The following is a 13,894-nucleotide window of genomic DNA, read 5'->3' as shown; positions in this document are numbered from 1 at the left end:
GCGTCTTTATGCATTCTGGTCATAATTTACTATAATCGTGATTTTTTTTTAAGTGTTAATCTTCAGTGCTTTCTGAAATGCAGGTGCTTTTAATTTGACTGATCTGATTATCTTTTTTTTTCCTTTGTGGATTGTGCCACTGTGGTAGCAAGAAATCACTGCCTTACTCAAAGTTAGAGACTTTCTGTTACATTTCTTAATAACAAACTTTACGCCTTACATTTTGGTGCTAATTTTATTGCATGGTACAAGATAGGTGATCAGGGATTTGAGACTGCTTAGCCATGAAAGGCTTAAATTGTATGTAATTAAAGTTTTAACAAGTTACATTTGCAGAAAAAGAGAAAAACAAAATTGATATAATTCCTATAATTGAAACTGTTCTTGAAAACCCAAAAATCTTCTGACTCTCCTGACCAATAGTAGTCACGGGTTGCATTGCAGTGTTTGAATCTGCGCTCACTGGTGTGCATTACTTTTTATAGATCGTAAGGGTGGGGGGCAATTATTCCCTTAACAGCAGCAGCCCAGTGCTCTAATTGTATACCCAGTACACAAGCAAAAATGTAGATAGATGTATTGTTCTCACATATATGACCTACTATTACATGAACCAGCAAAAGAAGCCATTGCCAAAGAATATATGATGTACTTCAACTTTTTTTTTAAAGCTTTATTTATTGATTATCTATACTGTATTCTGACTGCATATATGCCTGCATGTCAGAAGAGGGCCCCAGATCACCTTATAGATGGTTGTGAGCCACTATGTGGTTGCTGAGAATTGAACCCAGGACCCTTAGAAGAACAGCCAGTACTCTTAAACTCTGAACCATCTTTCCAGTCCACACTTCAACTTTCTAAAATGCATGCATGCATGAAGTGAGGGCTTTGTTTTCTAACAATAGTATACATTTCTGTAGGTTCTTACGTTTCATATATATCATATCTTTTGTTATTAGAAAAGGGCAAGAAAAATTACAAGTACAGTTTTCCTAGCTCATGGGCGTGAGGAAAGTCACTTAGAGGCTCAGGAAAGTCACTTTGGAAAGCAGTTTGTGAGACATGAGGGTGAGCTCTGGTATTGTCCAGCTAGAGGCCAGAGACACCCATGGCTCCTGCCTCTTTCTTGTTAATGGTGTATGCTTATTAGACACAGCAACAAGAGCACAGAGTGCTCAGCACTTTGTTTGAAGCTCTTCCATATCTGTGAAAGGATATAATGCTTCGTACCTACCATGTCTTGAGGGTGAGAGAGAGCAGTGTATTAAGTGCTTGGATCGATAATATTTAGCCTTCACTGCTTCCCTCTTACCATATTCATCACACAGATGAGCATTGCTTTAAAAAAAAAAACAACTGGATATCACCTTTAAGTTCAGAGTATCATAGTTAGATTTTATAACTAATTGCCCTTGAAATTATGTTCATTTGCAAGAACTGTTGCACACATTCTTGGAAAAGAATCTACCAGAAATTTTGCCATGGACTGAACTGATACATTTTAGAAAAGAAAGTTTAGTATGCTAACAGGGAAATGCTAGCCCCCAAATTGTGGCTAGCTTAAAGATATACTCTGTCCTCTTTTGTAAGTTAGCATAGTTTTTAGAAGACAAGTTTTAATGCTTTAATTATAAAAAAATGTGGCTCTGACATGTATGACACCAGCTTTTCAGCTATTATTTTTAATAGGTATTAACTGTATACTTCATTTGAGCTGGAGATATATTTTGGTGGTAGAGCTCCTCATGAATATATGTGAAGACTAGATTTGATCTGCAGCACTAAAATAATAAATGAATGAATGAATATCCACCAATATGTATAAACACTTATACACATGCCATTTAATATGTTAGCATAAATTTTACATACACATGCGCACGAAACTAACCTTTCAATAGCCTTTTCGTTCTGAAAAAGGACTTAAAAGTATCTTGCATTGAATAGCAAGTTAAATTAGAATTGAATCTAATGCATTTATAAAATATAAAATACTTGATTGGTTTTATGGTTTGGAGAAAATCTAAAATACTGTAAACAAGGACATTAAAGGCAAAACAAAGAAATCTGGTACAAGTATAGAAAACTCTGAAGAGGACTGAAAGGAGGCAGTGAAACAGTCTATCTCAAACATGTCATCAAAGAAGCCATGGGTAGGTCATTCCTGGAGATTTCTTTATAATTCATTTATCTTGGGCTTTGAGCAGAAGAAACTGGCAACCCAGAAACACTGGCAGATAGAGAAACAGATGGTCCTAATGAAAGCCTGCTTTTTCCAGCTGAATGGTTGGTTGGGAAAGAAGGGGAGATCATGCAAGTCAGACAGCTTTTGGTGAATAGCTCTACCCCAGACAGCAATACAGAGCACATCAGGATCTTACCCATGCACCCATCAGCCAGGAGGAAGAGGGAACCTAGAAATCACCCCTTAGTGGTGTGATGGGAGCCCCGGGTTCTCCCAGAAAGACTTGCCGCAGAGACGGAACGTTGATTGTAATGAGGGAGAAACAGTTCCCCAGCTAAATACTGCAGGACTGCGAGAGGAGCGTATGATCCTCCCCTCTACCTACGCGGAACAAGATGCCAGTTCCCTTCTATGGTCCTGTCCAGAGAGGGTTAGAGGAGAGTCAGGATCTCCATCATTGTCCTGTAGTAGAGCTTACAGGGGGACTCCTAGTTTGGTATAGTGTTGAGCTCCTGCTATTCCTTCTGGCTGTGCTGTTATCAGGCAAGGCCTGGTAAGTAGCTGGAATGAACCTCTCCCAACAGGGGTCGGGAGATGTGATGGGGGAGGTGATACCAAGGATGCCCTTCCCCATCTAGTGTCACTGAAAGTGGCATGAAGCCCACCTACAACTGGAGCAGTGTCATAGTAAGTCAGCTAGAGTAGGTTTAAGTGAAGTCCATAGTTTTGTAATTTAATACTGTGAACATCCAAGTTCATAAAAAAGTCACTTCTTAGCTAGTCCTGGTGGTACAAGCCTGGAACCTACCCATTGATTTGGCCAGGGCAATAGGATTTGAAGGCCTTCCTTAGCAACATATTAATACCCTCTTGCAAAATAAAAAGAGGGTTGGGTTATAGCTTCAGTGAGCATTTGCCAAGCATGTGTTAGACCCTGGGTTTAATACTCAGTACCACAAATAGATAATGATTGATTGGTTGGTAGACAAATTTCCTGTAGCAAGAGCCAGAAAGAGCTCTCAAGTTGAGTGAAAGAAAATAGCAAATACCAACATTAAGATGGCAGAGATATTAACATTGTCCATCATTTTTACAAGCTTGCATTATAGTTAGCCATGATAGCGCACACCTGAAGTCCCAGCACTGGGAAGGCTGAGGCAAGAGAATAGAGAATCGAGGGCTAGCCTAAGTGACATTTAGAGATCTTATTGCATAAATGAACAAATGAGTACATACATACATACATACATCATTACAAAATACTTCACTAGTCAATTATAAACATACTTGAAACAAATAGAAAATTTCAGCAAAACAGTAGAATATGTAAAGAAAAAGAAAATTTTGAACTTAAAAAACAAATCTAATAGTCAAATAAAAAGGCCCAGTAGATGGGTCTGGCAGCACCCACCAGAATGAGAAGGCAGAGACTGAATGTGGAGGTGGAAAACAGTTTACCTAATCTGAACAACACAAAAACTTGGAAGAGAAGTAAAGAAACAAACTCTCAGAAGCTTTCGGGTAAATTACAAGACATCTGCCATTGGTGATCAAAGTCTTTGGAAAAGACAATGAGGGGGCCAGTAGGGGGGGAAAAAACCCTGAAGAACTGATGTTTCTAAATCACCCAAATTTAGCAAGGGAAGACTACAGATTGAAGAAACTAGGTGAACTCAAATTGGATAAATACAAAGAAAGGGCACATCATAGTCAAGTTACTTTTTTGCTGCTGTAATAAAGTACCAGGACCAACTCATGGAAGAGTTTATTTCCAGTTACAGTTCTAGAGGGAGAATCCATAAGGACCAGGAAGGCACTGCAGCGGGTGGCCAGAGCAGGAAGCTAGCTGATCAGATATTTTGTCACATAAGAAACACAGAAAGTAAGCCAGAAGTGATGCTACACAGTAAACTCTCAGAGCACCCCCAGCCCCCTGAGACTTCCTTCAGCAAGGCCTCAGGCCCTAAGACTGCTGTAACCTCCCGAAATAGAGCCACCAACTGGCACAAGTGTCCCAATGAACCTGTGGTAACATTTCACATTCAGGCTAACATAACTAAACATAAAACTCTTGAATAGGAGAAATGACACCTCACACTATATATACAAATGTAGCAACTGATTCACTCCACCATCTCCATGGTAGAGACTAGAATGAACAAATGAGTCTAAACATCTGGGTTGAGACCCTTTTAAGGGGCTGCCTATCAGATATTTACATTAGGATTCATAGCAATAGCAAAATTACAGTTATGAAGTAGCAACAAAATAATTTTGTGGTTGAAGTCATCACAACATGAGGACCACCAGTCTAGAAGGTAGGGCAGAGCTGTTTGGGCCCTGAGAGAGGAGAAATAAATCAGTGTCTACATAGACTGAAAGCACCATTAGGGTGAAGGTGCTCATAAATGAACACAAGCTGGAAAGAGTACTCATCAGCATGCTAACCCTAAACGAACAGCTAAAGAAGAGAGTTCTAGAACAGCAGGGAAGCATGATAGAAAAAGTGAAAGTATACACAAATAAGAGAAACTTCACCTCTTGATTTTTCTGAATTAACTTGGAGGACTGGAATAAAAAAGTTGAACATGTTCTCCATACAAATTTAGAGGGAAAAAAGAACAGTAATCTAATTATAAATAAAAGAAAATAACGAATGTAAGTGTAGATAAGGGTTTTATATTTTAATTGAACAGGGAAAATAGTAACACCCGTAGACTGTGTAACACACACATCTGAAGAAACATATAAATGCAATAAGATATATAAATATAGAGAAGGTACTACCTAAATGTGATAAGATATGTAACCTTAATATTTACATGTAATACGCTGTTTAACTTTTTAAAGACTGTGGGACTTTCAAAAGCTGGAATGTTTTGTGTTGTGATATTATTATGAATATGAGATATTAGAAATGAATAAGGAAAGATTGTGAATAAATAAGTTATGTGTTTGTGTATCAAAAAAGGGTCAATTACCCTTTTCAGTTTGTTTTGTTTTGTTTGTCAGGTTGACACAATTGGTCAACCTGACATAGTTGGTAAAAAGAAAGTCAGTTGAGAAAATGTCTCCACAATGTTGCCTGTAGGCAAGCTGGTGCAGGATCTTCTTGTTTAGAGATTGATGTGGGCGGGTTCAGCCAGTAGAGGTGAAGCCACCCCTGGGCGGCTTGTCCCGAGTTAAGGAAAGCAAGCTGAGCAGGCCAGTAAGCAGCACTCCTCCATGGCGTCTGCATCAGCGACTTCATCAAGCCCTACACCCGACTTCCCTGGATGATGGGCTGCAAGCTGTAAGATGAAATAAGCCCTTTCCTCCCCAAATTGCTTTTGGTGATGATGATTTATCAAAGCAATAGAAACGTAACTAAGACACAATTGGCTTCTGGAATGACGCGTGCTTCTGCCCCCCAGCAGCGCCTAGTATAGTGTTGCTGATCACTGTGTAGACTGGTGCAGACCTCACATCCAGCTGGACAGTTCCCTGCATCTCATCTCCGTTTCTGCCGTGTGTCACCTTATCCTCCAGTAGACTTTACCTTCATATTGCCACTTTTCTCCTCTGCAAAATGGGGGTAATAACTTTATTGCTCATAATTTCCCATAGGGTTATTATGAGAATTAAATATACTAGCATATGAAGTCAGGTTCTTGTGGCTGCAGGTGGTCCCATAAAAGCAGAGTGACGATGGGAATTACTGTATTGTTTTTTCAGCTATTGCTGTTTAACATGGAGAAATGGCGAATTTATTTGCATAGGCATGATTTTGTCTTTAATTATTAGTGAGATTTGAATCTGTGCTGCTGATGCTGTTCTATGCCTCCTCTTACGTTGATAGCCCAAAATTTCAACTTGGTATAAAAAAGATTCAAATGCTTCCCCCCTCTCTCTTTCTGCTTTTCTTGTCTGCATTTCTAGTTTTGGCCCAGAACTCTGAGACTTGGAGTTCCTATCTCACCCACTTAGCTGCTCAGTGATTCAGGCCCAAGCAGAACTTTGCCCCTCAGTGTCTTGGTGAACTTGGGGGAAATACAAAGGCGGCTTCTTTCCACTTTGCCTGTGACATTTCTAGGGTAACTGAAGGACAGTATATCCCCTTGGGATATTTCAGACCTCAAAAGGCCCCAGTCAGTCTGCTGAGACCTTTTCAACCCTAGATCCAACTAGGGCTGGCCTGTTCCCTACAGAAGGCATCTAGACAGCATCTGTTTCTCTCCTCCCCTCCCCCTCTCAATAGCATGGATTCTATTTGTATTAGGTAATTTGGGTTGCCGTTGACCTCTTTAAACCCTAAGTTAGGGACCAGCAGGATGGACCAGTCAAAGTATTTACCTCCGAACCTGACACTTGACTTCAGTACTTGGGACCCTGATAATGAAAGGAAAGGGCTATGTCTACAAGATGTCCTTAGATCTCCACACACATCCTGTGGCACAAATATGCCCACATACCGATAAATAAGCAAATTAATTAGTTCCTTAAATGCCTCTAAGTTGAGACGTTGTGGAGAGTGGGGTGTATGAGTAGGTTTGAGGTGCTGTGTGATCAAGGGGTTCCACACTGTCAGGAAAGGGCTTTTGTGACAGAGTGAGTGATATAGAAGCTTTAAATTGAAGTTATAGACAAATGTAAACTTAATTAAAATTTGTTGTTTGGCAAGTGTGAAGATTGAATAAGTCTAGCTAGGAATAGACTATGTAAGAAAAGCATGCATCTTTTTCAAAAATAAAGCTAATATTATATTTTAAGCATTCGGAAATTAATCTGTTATGTCTCAGAAAGGAAAACACCCTTCCAAGACTCCCCATAGGCCATTATCATTCCAGCCTCACGCCCTCTAGTGGTGTGTCTGTATTGTTGGAATGCATCTTTTCTTTGGTTCAGGAGCAGATAGGAAAGTGTTTGTGATTCTTCTGTCTGTTTACTTAGTTGAAAACAAATTTCTTGTTTTTCTGTCTGGATTTCAGCCATAACACAAAAACAACATCATGGTTGGACCCTCGGTGCCTGAACAAACAGCAGAAGCCTCTAGAAGAATGTGAAGATGATGGTAAGGACTAAGAGGTTTTAGGAGCCGCAGATTGGGGGCTTCATTACATGTGCACGTTTTCTAAAGAGTGTTCGCAAGGCAAATTGTTTTTTGACTTTGGAGTGGTTTAGGTTTTTTCAATTTTTAGTAACACACACTGTGGCTTAGAATGAAGGAGGGAATGGAATAGAATTCTTTCAAAAGAACGATTCACCAAAGACATGTACATCCCAGTGTGGCTGTTGGAAACAGAGGCAGGTCAGAGTTGGGAAAGATGCTAGTGAAACACTCGGGGAATGTAGAAATGAAAGATGGTTTGATCTTTCACATACACTAAAGGACTAGATCCTAACCCATGCTATAAAAGCTTCAGGGAAGAAATCAGGAGATTTCTTGGCTCATTTTTGTTGTTGTTGTTTGTTTTTGTGTTTTTTTTTTTAAATAATCTATTGTTTGTCCAGTTTAGGGGTAATAGAAAGAAGATCATGGCATGTTGGGAATGTCTTTATAGCTTAAAATGCAACCATAATTTTTTTAAAAGTCTGTTCCTTAAAGAGGCAGGTGTTGCTTACAGCTGCCTCTTCATCTTCCAAATGTCCCTTCTGACTATACAAGTTTCTGCTGAAAAGGATCATCTCAAGTATTTGGAGTTTCTAATTATTTCTCCAAAACAGAAGGAAAATTGATACAGAGAAATATTTTAGCACTGGAATCTATCCCAGGTTCTATTATGCTTACTTTCTGTTGTAAACTTAGTAAAAGGTGAACAGCTTTCCTCAGTGCTTATTATAACAATTCTGGCATTTAAATTAGTAGTATAATTAATTGTATATTAATTGTGGGATAATTAAAATGATATCTAAATACATACTAATGTACTATAATATATATAAACATAGGTGTATATATATGTTAATATGTTTTATAATATATAATAACATATTTTCCTGTGCCTTAAGAAACGTTTATTAATTTGTCCTGTAGTGCAGAATTGTTGTATATACAGAAATGTGATATTTGGAAAATGCAAACTAGTACTACAAAATATTATACAGTGAAAAGCCTGAGATTTTCCTGTTGCATATGGCTATTGATTACATGAAATAAATATAGAGTTGCATGTTCATTCTTATTGGAACAAGTTCAAGTGGAAATATATATATATATATATATATAGTTTATATATATATTGTTTTTTCCTAATTTAAGAGGCACAATCCAGGTGCTCATTTTACTTTGGTTGCTTGCCTCCTTAGCTGAAGAAGGAATGAACTAAGTGTGATCAGATCTGTTTCTTGTGCGTTGGGAGTAATGGCTATCTGAGTCTTCGAGGATTCTGTTTGATATAATACATAGGTAACCAATTTTCAAAGATGAGAACATAACAAGCAAAGTTGTACTAAAGTACAACTTTGTGAAACAAGTTTAATCTCTTTGACAAGAAATGAGCTTGAAGACAGTTTAGCCTTTCTATTACATAGGACCTTCAGGGTCAGTATCCATTATAAGCACGTTGGGAATGTATGCTAATAGATGATAGAAGGTTGCAGAGCCGTTTCTTGAGAAAAATTGTCATGAAATGCCGTTCAGAAGAGTTACGGAATATCTTTGTTACCAGATTGTTGATTCTTTATATTAACAGCATTTTTCTTTACCGCGAGTGTACATCCCTATCAAGCGCGGTTCGTTGAGTAATTATCTCTTCAGCATTCGAAACATATATTTTATTCATTTAGAATATGTCTGTGCAGACAGCATGAACATGTAATCACATGATGACAAGCGTCAGTTTGTGGTTTTGATGCAAGTGAATGCAGAGCTGCCTTGCCTTACCGTGTGCTGTTAGGACACAGACCAAGAAAGCTCTACTGCTCGCACCTACTGCACCTGTGTGGCTTTATCCTCTGGCCACCTGCGCACGGGATGCAGCACAACAGTCAGGAGGGTGCTGCACTTTCTGTTGTCTCGCTCAGCTGAGTGAGGACCCACAGCACGTTGTTCACTCCTGTGGCCATTGATCATTGTCTAGTACCATTAGAAGTCTTGACCTTGCCTTTTAGCTCCAGGTCAATGTTTTTAGTTGCCGGGTTTTTGTCCCAACATGTTACCCCAAGAGATTTCAGACTCAGGCTAATTAGAAACAGAACTATTGACCCTTCACTGACCTGTCCTGAGCGCTCCCTGCATCATTTGGGAGTAAATGGTCACACACTCAGGAGTCTCACTGAGCTGTCACTTTTCTTCGCCTCTATTTTTAATGCACGAGGTAGCTCCAGTCGCACACTTCCTAAATATTCCTGGAGCTCCTGGTCTCTTTCCTACCTATACAGTTCACCCACACCTCCTCCCTAGATCCTTTCCTTCTGGGGCTCTCAGCATTTTTTTTTTTTTCCATGTCAATGTGAAGGCGTCTTTGCTCCTCTGCATGTGGCTGTCTGGTTGCTCAGTTAACTGCCCGCTGTAGTGTGCTTGTCCAACCACGCTCGCTCTTCTCTGGCCTGCCCTTCGCTTTGCGCTCCCACTAGCCCTCGCCGAGTTGCTGCCTAACAATTGGATACGCAGATCTCTCTCCGAGGACCGTGATCACATTTCTCACAGCTGCTGCGTGTCTTCCATGTGACACATACATTGTAGACCCTGCAGATGTGTCTGTGAATACAACAGCAGACACCCAGCTCTCACAAAGCTTACATTTCTGTTGACACTTCCGCATCCTTCACAGTGTAGCTCAGATATCATTTCCATGACCTTGGCTTCAGATATCGTCAAGTCACTCCAGCGTGCAGTGTAATCTCGAGAACGAGGCATGGTCTAATCTCATTGGATTTTGTTTAGCTTTGTACATCTTTTCTTTCAGAAGAGTCATTGCCTCTGTGCTAATGTAGCAACCCCCTAGCACAGTGGCTGGCACATACGCACTAGGGGGAAAAAATGAACAAACCCTCCTAAAGCCTCACTAGGTAATACCTTAAATGGGCATTTTGCAAACAATTTTATTTAAATCTGACAACTTCATTTTTTTTTTTTAACAACAACAAAAGAATGCTAGTCAAAACTGACTGTTCGTGCCAGGTAGCCATGACAGCCTGTCCGTAGGCTCTTCCAGGAGGCAGAGATGGGATCCTGAGCTTAAACTAGCTACCAGGACTAGCTGAGAAATGGCTAGCACCTGAGACACTCTAGAAAGTACCCTGCACACCGGCATATACTCTGTGGAAAGAGGTTTGAAACCCCTTGCCTCTGTGATCATATAGCTTCCTTCCAGTGGAGGCAACAGCTCCCAACTGCCTGTGGCTGGGGAGATTTTAGCAACAAAATGAATTTTTGTGTGCTGTGCCATGTTCTCATCTCAGTAATAACCAACTTGTTTTATTGACAGCCAGAGGAGGTCAAGAATGAAAGGATTTTGACTTGTTTTGCTGGCTGAAATAATTGAGCACATTTTCACTTGACTATTTCTGAACCATTGGCTTAGAAGGCTTATGTACAAATAAATAAACAAAACAAAACAAAAAATCGGTGAACTCTACCTTAGCCCTTTTATGGTGTAGCCTTCAAGCATCACTTACTTAATATGTATCACCATGACATAGTTGATCTTTCTAGCCCCTCTTGAGAGACACTGGGTATATTATACAATCTCCTTTCTCAATTCGACCTCACTTTCCAGTTTTCAAGCGGCATTACTTTTAAGTTTAAGTAATGCTCTAATTGTGAGTGTAATTGCTTCTGTGATGAGAGGATTATTGAAGGATTAAAAGGACCAATATTGAAAGGTCTCACAGCTTTGTTTGCTGCAAATAAGGTCTGTAATAAGTGACTTCCCACTTAACAACATGGAAACCACAGAGGTATTTGTCATCTTTTACAACCAATCAAATAACATTTTGACAAGCAAGGAAATGAGCCATCTAATTATTTTGCCAATATCAGCTCTTACCATTTTGTGATTTACACTGAGGTCAGGAGTTTACTAATCAAAGCCAGTGAAACAAACCACAATTCAGGTAAGGACACTGTAATGATGTTTTTGCTGCTGTTTTCTGAGGGAGTTTCTCTCTTGGTGCTGGTGTCTGAATTTGTCTTTCTCTTTTCTGTCTCATTCCTGCTCTTCCTTTGGAGAAGAAGGGGTACACACCGAGGAGCTGGACAGTGAACTAGGTAATGCCTCCCTACCCGCTGCTGTTGCATGATTACCCTACACGGGGGACAGCTTACTCCCCTCTGTACCTGGCCTTTGCTCTTGTCCAGTCACACTCTTCAGCCTGTCTGGCCCACAAAAGGCAGTGTACCGGATGGCAAGCGTCAAGCCGAGCTGTGTGTAATACATGGTGTTTACAAAGAAACAGCGTGAGCAAATTGAGGCTACAATGAGAATAAATTAGGGATAAGTAATCTTTAAATTCAGAATTGGGGAAGAAAGTGGAGGGATGCCTGCCGTGACCCTTAGACTTGGATGTAATCTGTCTCTGCTGTATTTGTGTAGGCTGCATGGTTGTTTATATGAATAATGTAAATAAGCCAAGTAAAACACATGCCCAGGGGACAATTTTAATGACTGTTCTGTGGAATAAAATCATTCCAGCGAGGTGCTGCATATTTGATGAGTGTCAGGACTGTGATGTCTTTAAGTCAGGGGCCGTGTGCTCTGACCCCGTCACTACAGGCAGCATCTTGAGTAGCAGACGCAGTGTTCATTTGTGCCATTTTCAGTAGAAAGTACATGTCAGTGTGAATCAGCTCTTCACCACCGTGGCAGTTATAGTTTAGGAGTGATTTGCGTTTCCTTTGCTGTGGGACTATATTGCATTATATTCCCTGTGAAGTGATAATGTTGAGATTTGAGCAGTTTGGAAGCTAGTTGCAGTCCATCTGAAGCATCACTGAAGAGTACATGGAAAAGCACAAGTATTTTTAGTAAATTGCAGGGGAGAGTCTTGGCTGATTGAAAAGTGGCCCACACTTGCCTGTTTCATGTAGATCATTTGTCTTCAGTGTGAGTGGACTCTCAAGATTACTGACTCTGCTTTCGTTTTATGATTGTCTTAATTCCTGGCAACGTGGATGTATTTTATAGTGATTACTGCTCTCATTTGCTTTTGGTTTTTCTGCATACACATAAAATTGATTGAGTAGAGCTAAAACATAGAATTTAGCCTCATTTTTTTCTTTCCTCATCATTTTTAAGATATCCTCTTACAACAAGCATTCTCATTCAGGTGAGCCAGCGGAAAGCTGTGTTCAGAGATGTTTATTAACCAGACACAGAGTAACAAAGCCAACATGGACTCTTAAATTCCAATCCCACATCTGAGCTATGCCAGAAGTATCTCACCCTCCTCTAATCCCCTTAGCAGGCTAAAGAGTGTTGCCTGTCCGCCATCCATCTGTAGGCACAGGCAGTGTGTCTTCAGGAATATTTGCTTAAAACATAATGTAAACAGTTTCTTGGTTAAATATTTTCTGACCTTTTTCAGTTTCCAAAAACCAAATGGCAAATTCTAGGACAAACAGTTCCTTTTTTTTTTTTTTTTTTTTTAATTGATGACCTATTTCTATTTTAAGCATTAGGAGGCTAATTCCTGTTATTAAGTTAATTACCACATTGGAAGTGAGAAATCTATCTTTTCATTTCAAAATGAGTTTTAGCCTTAAAAATTCAAAAATTTACAGAATTGGTTCATCTGTTGCAGAAATGTTTAACTTGTGTGTGTATACAAGTACACAGAGTACATAACAATTGAGCTATCACCCCAGCCCTCCATACTCGGGAATACCGGCCGACTAACTGCGTTTCTCAACTCCAGAATGTTAAGTTTTTGATAATTCGGGGGTTCAAGCCTGGGGTGGTTTCTTGTACCCTCCCTGTACTTCTACCAAAGCACAGGTAATGGCTTATACATAACCTTCTGAGTTCCTTGTATCTAACATATTCACAGGCAAGCAGTAGTAGTTCTGTTAATGTTTGCCAAATTAAGAAAATCAACTATGTATTTCCACCATTTTATTTGAAGCTAATCAGGTCAAGTATTTTAGGCTTTGGTAGGAGGTCCAGTTTAATTAGACATAGTATATGCCTCACTCTCACTCATTCTTCTACCCCATGATTGTGCAACAATTTGCATTTTAACCTTTGCTTGAAAATGTTTCTCTGCTTCATTTTTATTTAACTGGTAATTTCTAGCTTTGTAAGGCATTTGATTGCCATCAGGCTTTAAGACCTGATATTACAAAGGTCATATTATATCAATATGCACAAATTGGACCCATCTTTCATTTTAGTACTGGGGTGAGTAGAGGGAAGGAGAGAGTGAGAGAGCTGCCTCTTTGTTTGCAGGAATTACCTGTGTGGCAAATGCCATTAAATCAACATCTCTGGATGTGCAGACAAAATTGAACAGAACATGAGCTTTAAGTGACTAGTTTGAATGTGTTTCTGTGCACATGCATGACTCCATGTGGTTGTTGGTAACATGTAAGAACCCACTGCTGACAAAACTGTCAATATTTGAAAGTCCTCACAACGTATCATAATTAAAGCACTAAGTAGAAATAAACAAAAGTGTATCAAACATTCTAAGAGAAAAAAAAATACAAGTCATATATAAATGAAAACCCACAGGAATAACATCTATTTCTCAATGGAGACTTTGAAAGCCAGAAGAGCCTGGAGCAAT

General features: G+C 39.6%; 1 protein-coding gene across 42 annotated transcripts in view; it reads left to right on the top strand.

Moving 5' to 3' along the window:
• The window catches only part of Magi1 (membrane associated guanylate kinase, WW and PDZ domain containing 1), a 603,374-nt gene that overhangs the window by 505,010 nt on the left and 84,470 nt on the right, over positions 1 to 13,894 (top strand). For 20 of the 42 annotated variants that reach the window (XM_060383800.1, XM_060383789.1, XM_060383788.1 and 17 more), the window contains 2 exons: positions 7,156 to 7,238; positions 11,343 to 11,378. In XM_060383800.1, the coding sequence (XP_060239783.1) occupies positions 7,156 to 7,238; positions 11,343 to 11,378 (119 nt within the window). Of the gene's footprint in view, positions 1 to 7,155; positions 7,239 to 11,339; positions 11,379 to 13,894 lie in introns of all 42 variants that reach the window. The other 22 variants (XM_060383784.1, XM_060383796.1, XM_060383795.1 and 19 more) reach the window with 2 other exon arrangements.

Source organism: Meriones unguiculatus, chromosome 5, assembly GCF_030254825.1.
Source record: "Meriones unguiculatus strain TT.TT164.6M chromosome 5, Bangor_MerUng_6.1, whole genome shotgun sequence".
Classification (NCBI taxonomy): domain Eukaryota; kingdom Metazoa; phylum Chordata; class Mammalia; order Rodentia; family Muridae; genus Meriones; species Meriones unguiculatus.
This window is presented reverse-complemented; position numbering and strand designations above follow the sequence as displayed.